Raw genomic sequence first — 8,058 nt, 5'->3', positions numbered from 1 at the left:
TGGCCATGAGTCACATGACTCTCATATACAATGTGATTTAAATACCAGAGACCTCTGCAAGTACAGTAAGAGCTGACCACCAGGGCTCCTGGGCCCTTTGGCACATGCCATGCAAATTAACCATCAGGGCCCCTGGGCCCCTCAGCATAAACAGCACAAAGTAACCATCAGGGGCCTCCGGGTGCATGTACAGTGCAAGTTGAGCACCAGCTGGCCATCCAGCCCCTTGGTATATACAGTGAGTGCTGACCATGAAGACACTCTGCATCTGACCACCAGGAATCCAGGCCCTTTTGCAAGTAATTCAAGTAATTTTTGGGTAACTGTTCATCATAATGGTAACTGAAAATTCCATCCATCCATTTTCCAAACCGCTTATCCTACTGGGTCACGGAGGGGGGGGGGGGGGGGGGGGTCCTAGGCAGGGAATAACCCAGGATGGGGGGCCAGCCCGTAGCAGAGCAGGTAACTGAAAATTTCTCCATGGAATTGCTGGTGTATTGCTCATACACAGACCCATCTGTTCCTTGCTTTGTTGAAAAATGTTGTGTAGGTCTTGCTTCTATACTATTTACATTTGTAACTGGACATCCATCAGAAGGTCAACATAGGCGTACCTATGTCTAGTCGATTACTCGACAGCCGTATGTTTGTAATATATGCTATTTGCCTCACTAGTCGCTTTGGATAAAAAATGTCTAACAGGGCCAAAGCGGGTTTTTTTAAGAGCTAAAAATAAAATTGGGAGCTAAATATTCACCTGAATAAAAAAATAGAATAGCTTATGAAGGGGATGATATCAATAATGTGACTGACGACACGTACCCCCCACTGCGGGGTTCCGTTGTCAGTTTTTCAAATTCTACATTCGACCCTGTCTGCTAAATAAAATAAATGTAAACACATATACACCTTTTGTTCCCATTCAGCTTAAAATTTATGGTAAGTATACTCACCTACTAAAATAACTTGTATACAGTAAGTTCACTAACACGGCGGACGGTAAGCGTCTCCCCTGTGCCTAACCTGCTGTTACCGGAGTGCAGATACGCCTCCGTTTCCAACCACACTCTCCGGAGCTTTGTGTAGACGGTTGTCAAGCGCACTCTGAAAGCGCACATTAAGTCACCAGAGAAAACATCCATTGATTCTTGCTCGTAAAAAAAAACGTCAGGCATGCAAGCAGAAGGGGTTCCCTTCTTAAATCATCGTCGTGGTGATTAAAGCAATACCAGAAATTTATCAAGAATGCTCTGAACGGAAGATTTATTACGCCAAAACGCTTAATTTGACGTTATGGATTTAACCAGATGCGTCAAATGCAATATGAAATTCTCCTCTTTGCCTTTACTGGAAAAACACATCGAGAAGTTCTGCATTGGAGAAAGCACCAGGAAAGTCGATCAGACCGAAAACTCTGCAGGCATGGTATAGTAAACCGCAGTCCAGCAAATTATTGAATATAAATGTGCTATGTCAATCAAACATTACTTAGGACAAGTTGGAATTATAGTGCATTATGATGAATTATTTTTTCCCCTGTGGAGCCAAGTACAGATGGTTTTAATCTATGAAATGTAACGCTGGCAGATAAGAGCTATTTTAATAATTTCATTAATTTGTCTCAACGAAGGCGATTATTTTTACTTTTTACTCGACTAGGCCTATATTAATTTGCAGTGAAAGAAACGTTACTACACGTGGAAAATTGTTAGTCTGTACAATTTGTTTTCAAAGCACGATGTGAAACTTAAAAAGAAACGGTTGCAAAACAGCAGTTTAAGTGCGCTTACCATATTTTACAAACACAAACACTCTACAGACACAAATCATTATTTCTTGTCATTTTATTAGCACATTCAGATTGGAAATATATATTTTATCTGTTAATTGCGTTAATTATAACAGTAAATCTAGAGAGAATAAATACAAAAGAGAAACAAGAACAGGTCAAAGGGTGTGTTTCAAGGCTAATATATAGAAATAGAATAGTTGGAGTTGTAGAGCTGAGAATAAATATCTTTTAGAAGGAGCTGGCTTAGTTGATCGATATACAGCATATGTAATTCTTGTGTCTTAAGAAAAGATTAATATTGGCTTGTAAGAGACATGTGTGGTATCCGAGACTGCCAGCAAGAAAACTGCACGAATGTAACCTAAATTGGGAGACAGTTGAGCTGTGATGGGTTTTGTAGTGCTGTCTCAGGATAATAAGTAACTGTATCTGTCAAAAAAAACTAATGACATGATTATAAGTGGTCACCACTCTGACAGTCCATCATCACTACAAGCACACTGAATATAGAACACTTTGTTTTTGATACAAAAGTGCTTACTATTTCTGAGGCTATTTATGTGAGTCGATCTGAGCATCCCTGCATCCCAGCGGAATTCACACTCGCAACGGCAAGCTGTGTTTCCTCCAGGTGCAGAGACTGAGGGACTACAGGAGGAGGCACCAGGAGAGGAAGGAGAAGCTATTCGACCTTGGAGAACCTCATGTAAAGGCCAAGGCCACGGACCTAACTGATACCATGAAACCCAGCAGTGAACCCACAGACACAGGCATGCTGGTGTGTCAATATTACGCTGCATCTTTCAACGGACTAGAATGATTAAATAAGTAAATCCCATCAAGGGATCATCAGGAAGGACTTCAATTTGCAGTCTTTGGGTCATAAGCCTGGTTCTTGTATTGCAGTGCAATTTTTAGAATAGTTTCATATCTCAGGAATGTCAAAAAAATATCTGTTGTATCGTGGGTGTTAATGCAATGGCCACAGAGTTGGGTGATCTTACATCTTCTTCTCAGCAGCAGTGAGTTTTAAGGTGTTGGATCTTCCCCATTTTGCATTTTCTGTAGATGGACTCCAGATCCAAAGCTCTGCAGACACAGGAGAGGGAAGCACGAGCGAGGGAACTTGCTGAGCTTCACGGGAAACGAGCAGTGGACTTGGAAAATGAGAACAGGCAGCTGGAAGCACGGAGGAGAGGTAAGCATGACAGTCACATTCACAACAGTTCCGCTCTTTCTCGAATCACACTGCTGGTGTTTGGTCGCTGCTGCAGACATTGACCTGAGGATGCAGGAGCTGGCAGCCCAGACGAGGAGCACATCTCATGTGGAGAAGATGCTGTCCAAACTGCAGGTACAGGAGCAGAGAAACACAATCCTTCTAGAGGCACTCATGGAGCAGCTGCAGCAGGTCCAGATGGAATCAGTGTGAGTTGGGTCTGGAAACTGATTTGTACATTGTCCTGCGGTTAAATGAATCTTTCATGAGAATCTTTCGTCGTACTGATGGGCCCTGAGGGTGATTTCTGAGCCATTTCACACACAGGAGAGTCAAACCAAACAGCAGACAGAGCGAGTCTCTCCTCTTTTCCGCCAAGACAAAAGAGAAAGACTCAGTCCGCTTTCACAGCTACAAGGTTGCTCAGGGTGATGGAACGCTGTCTTCAGAAATCAGGTGTGTTGTGCATTTCTTTTGTCCGGGTAAGAAGTTCCACTACCAGGAATTTATACTCACGTGTGCAGTTAATGTATTGTGTTTCTACCTTTTTTGTAAAAAAAGGTACTAAATGTGACCTGTCTGAGATTCCTTCCCCCGTGTTTTGCAGTGCCCTGCAGCTGTCATACTTGCAGAGTGGGGGAAGTGACCATCTCATCTTAGTCCAGCTACAGGATTTGCTAAAGGAGGCCCTGGAAGTGGAATTGCATCAGGAGATGCAGACTCACGCTCGCCCCTATTACATGGAGAGAAGTAAACGTGAGTGACTCTCTGGGGACCCTCTAATGTGGTCTATTGTCTGGACGCCCGATCATGTTTCTGCTTCGATATGCAGGGGCGCGGCACACAGACAAGCTTCAACTGAACAGAGACCTCATCGCCACGGAGCTACAGAACCGGCGCCTGGAGGAGGAGATCATGAGATCTCAGCGGAAGAGGTGGAGGGATTCCAGGCTCCTCAGTATGACCGACTGCGATGAAACCTGTCTCTGGCAAAATCATGTAGTCCATATAGTCCACAAGAAGTGATGCATATGATCCTGGATTGCACTGAAGGTGACCACTGTTGCATGGAAGGCAGCAGTGCTCCAGGTGATGTCACTGTTATTTGTCTCTTCCTGTTTCCTCTTCTACCAATGCAGGTCACCCCACCGAGCAGAAGATGAAGGCGATGCAGACTGACATGGACTTGCTGAAGCAGGAGATTGAGATCAACCATATGAGGAGGAGAGTGAGAGCATATGCAAGACCTCTGCACCATTCACCACTCCCACCGCTGGTACAAATCCCTGGAAAGGGGCCAGATGCAGACTTGGCCACTGGTTTACCATCATTATTATGGTCCTGCGAAAACATTTAAAATTGAAAAAAAATGAAAGATTAAAACTATTGCAAGTATATTCTTACTATGAGAGATGTCTGGTTAGTATATTGTTTTTCAGGATGATGTCCGATCAGGTTCTCCAGCCCTTGGGAGGAACTTTATGGACTTCTCCGACGGCTTGGAGTCTGTCCCATATGATCCAATGTAAGCTTACCAGCTACGCGTGGCTGCTGTTTTATTCATGAACAGCAGAGAGCATGATGATCAACAATAAAAGAGGAGTTCTGCTGGGGCGCTTAGCTTGGATTACTCTAGAAAGGTCTCCATGTTGAATCCCATACAGAGCAGGCTTCGTGGTGTTCTACGACTTTCTGCTGGGACTCTGCCCCTCGTACCGAGTGTGCCGCTTACTGGTAAAGCTGAACGACAGAGATCAAGAGATTGGCGCCTCTTCACCACTGCCCGTTGTCTACTGCGAGCCGGCCAGCCTATCTCCTCATGCCCCCCAACACAGCAGAGGAAGCCTGGCCACCATTGCTGCCAAGCAGGCCGTACCCAGGTGAGTAGGGGCTGAATCTGTGTTGTTTTTAACTAAACTATAACCCTGTCTGTATTTCGTACCCACCGATCTTCTCCCCTCCCCATAGAGTCTTTCCATCCATGGGGGTCTCTCTGGTACTCGAGCTACAGGCCTCCGAAGGATGTGACCCGTATGGACAGCAGGTCACGGGGCTGCTTTCCAGGGGTTGGGTCAAGGTTGATGTGTTTGACGCTCAAAACCATTTGATTAGCGGAAAGTGGAAGGTGCCAGTCCGCGTCCTCCCAGTCAGGCCGTCTGTGACCACGGTGGACTTGAATGCTGTTCCACAGGTAACTCCATGCCGTTCTTAATTGCTCCTTCTAGAGTTTCACAATCCACAACCATTCACAGTCACAGATGATTTGACATGGATCTGACAGGGATCCAACAAAGCTGATTGGCCCATTTGACACCCTGGAAATGACCAAAGCTGCATCAGTGAATTAGGGCTTGGTACTGCTCAGAAATGAGTGTTTGAATTGTTGTGACTCATCTTTCCTTGTAGCTGGACAATACTGAGCTCTACTTGAGGATAGTAAATAGCCGGGATACAGAGGTACAGAATTCTGCCCCCATCAGCCACAGCAATTGGAGGCTATATAAATATCCTTTGCCGGTGGGTACCCTGACCTCACTGTATTGCCTTTCTGTTTCAGGACAATTCTCAGGCTAAGCAAGTATAAATGATAAAATCAAACCTAGTAAAATCAAATCAGCCCACACTGGATGGGCCTAATATCCACTGCCAGTTACTGCTGGTGATATGGCTGCCAGGGAAACGCCTCCTGTTGTCACAGTAACGGGTGGTATAGCAGTTTGAAGGGATGTAAAACCAGCTTTGATGTTCTTAACCTTGATCACTGACTCCGTGCATTTAGTGGTTTTTCTCCCAGCTGAGCTTCTAGTAAATTAGTTTGCTTCAGTTGGTGATTAAATGAATTGACAATTAAATCTGAGGTGTAGTGGGGAGCTTTGTAGTGTGTTAAATCAGCTTTTAAATTTGGGGAGGAATACCTGCAAGCCAGTAGTGAAGCAATATGGAGACTATTTTGTCCTCATAAAATCTGTTCCCTTTAATAATTTTTTTTAAAATATAAAACTTAATTAGATAGATTTTTTGTTCAAACAAATTAAACATTTGGTTTCATGGACCAGATTAATCAAACCAGCTGATTAAAACCAACTGATTGATTAACCCCCACGACCCTGACCAGAATATGTACTTAGATGGATGGATGGTTGAGTAGCCTAAGCAGTCATTGTAATACAGTATATGCATTAGCTGAAATAATAAACAACAAAGTCTATTAATTTTACAGGACAGAGAAACACATTTGCCTGTCATGATTTATTTATAGCTGTCAGAAATTCAGTTTTGCAGCACTGGAAAGATTAAAAATCCCAATAGTTTATTGCGGTTTTAGCAGAGTTGGGTAATTCAGGTACAGAGAATAAAAGTCCAGACCAAGATTTTGTTTCAACCAACCAGTTGCTCATAGAGAGTCACAATCACAGAGTACTCAACTGGTTGGTTGAAACAAAATCCCGGTTTGGAATTTTACTCTCTGCACCCGAATTACCCAACTCTGGGTTTTAGTTATGAAATGAATGTAATGAAGACTGAGATTAATTAAGACCTTGGTTCAAACTATAATGTAGCATACACAGGTGGTATCCAGGAGCAGAACTGATAACCACTGTTTTAATGCAATCAGGGAGAACACTCCGAACTCCTCTGGACACCACTGTGCTCATTAGCATTCCAGATGTTGGTAGGTATCTCCTTTCCTCCTAATACAGGTGACTGGAGGAACCTGGCGTGCTGCTCGGGATTCGCTCCGCTCTTCCCAGTTCTCATGTGGCCAGCCCAGGTTCCCAGCATGCACCCAGACGCTAAACCCCTTTACGCCACCTGGGCCGACGGAGGAGCTGGAGTGACCAGTGCTGGGCCGACAGAAAAAAACCTGCAGAGAATATATGAGGTTTCCTGCTAAAGCAGCCTCTGATCTTCTCAGTGAAATCCAGTATGCAAGTAACAAGCATGAAGGAGTTGCTGTTATTATGATCCACTTACAGTGTCGACGAGCACAAGAACTGTACATTTTCATATATACTCACTTTTTAATTAAGTGCTGGAATTGTATTAACTAAAGTGCAAAATAGTTACATGATTAAACTCTAAATGCTTTCAGTTAAAAGGAACTGCATCTGTAGTAACTATAAGTGCACCGGCAGCCTGTATGAGCTGTTCTCTGTGTAAACCGAAACGTATATATGTACACTTATTGTGAATGCGGCTATTTAAAAGTGATTGGGCACTCAGCAGCCTCTTATGAGGTTTGGTTTTGTGGGCGGACAAGCGTAGAAATGACACCGACCAAGAAATGGCGACTAATGGCTGCTAACAGGGCATTTTCTATTATATCTTTTAATTTAAACATATAAAAGGAGGTGTAGTCTGGTCTTGTTATGGACATGATTTGGAACCTTCTAGAATACATGTGATAATGAAAATAAAAGGTATTGTACCAGAGAAATAAAATTACTATATTACCCATAATGCTTTAGTAACTCTGACACAGGTGACCAGCTTTACAAGAGAAAAGGTACTGCTTTACTACACTTTCCACACAAACATGCAAACAGGAAGGTTTTAAAATTCACCAGCTGGACATCTGAAAACACCTCAGTTCCATGACTAAAAGTCTGAATTCATCCCCAGTGCTCTCTGTGTGTCTTCTTGAGTTTTTGATCCAGCTATTCTGGTCTCCCCCAGTCCAACAACTTCTCGGGATGTATGGCCTAAGTCTCTAACCAAGGACGAACTTCCTATCTAAATTGTAATCTGCTAATCCGTGTCCTAAGGTCATATGGAAAAGCCAGTAGGATTCTCAGACTGTTACAAATAGATATTTTGGATTGATGAATTAATGAAAAGTATATTTTGTTTATAAACACTTTTAAGTAGTTTTAAGGTGCAATAATGGAAACCGATACATTAAAAACACAGTGTATTGTCTAAAGTCCAGGTTCTCACGATTTTAATTAACCTGTTCAGTACGTACAGCGGCGTATTAACGACATACACGAATCAGAAATGAATTTAAAGGAGTGTCTCCTTTTAAAGATGCAGTGCGACACGA

General features: G+C 43.2%; 1 protein-coding gene across 1 annotated transcript; it reads left to right on the top strand.

Moving 5' to 3' along the window:
• The first annotated feature begins 1,091 nt into the window (after window positions 1–1,091).
• On the top strand, window positions 1,092–7,113 carry ccdc17 (coiled-coil domain containing 17). The gene is made up of 13 exons (XM_049018558.1): window positions 1,092–1,428; window positions 2,427–2,573; window positions 2,864–2,993; window positions 3,070–3,223; window positions 3,342–3,470; window positions 3,622–3,770; window positions 3,847–3,972; window positions 4,154–4,290; window positions 4,454–4,539; window positions 4,679–4,894; window positions 4,983–5,205; window positions 5,421–5,531; window positions 6,716–7,113. The coding sequence occupies exons 1-13, from the start codon at window positions 1,297–1,299 to the stop codon at window positions 6,851–6,853; spliced, it is 1,878 nt and encodes a 625-aa protein (XP_048874515.1). The 5' UTR covers window positions 1,092–1,296; the 3' UTR covers window positions 6,854–7,113.
• Window positions 7,114–8,058: the final 945 nt, after the last annotated feature.

Source organism: Brienomyrus brachyistius, chromosome 7 (genome assembly GCF_023856365.1).
Source record: "Brienomyrus brachyistius isolate T26 chromosome 7, BBRACH_0.4, whole genome shotgun sequence".
NCBI lineage: Eukaryota > Metazoa > Chordata > Actinopteri > Osteoglossiformes > Mormyridae > Brienomyrus > Brienomyrus brachyistius.
The sequence above is the reverse complement of the archived record's forward strand: the minus strand, read 5'-3'. Positions and strand labels throughout refer to the sequence as shown.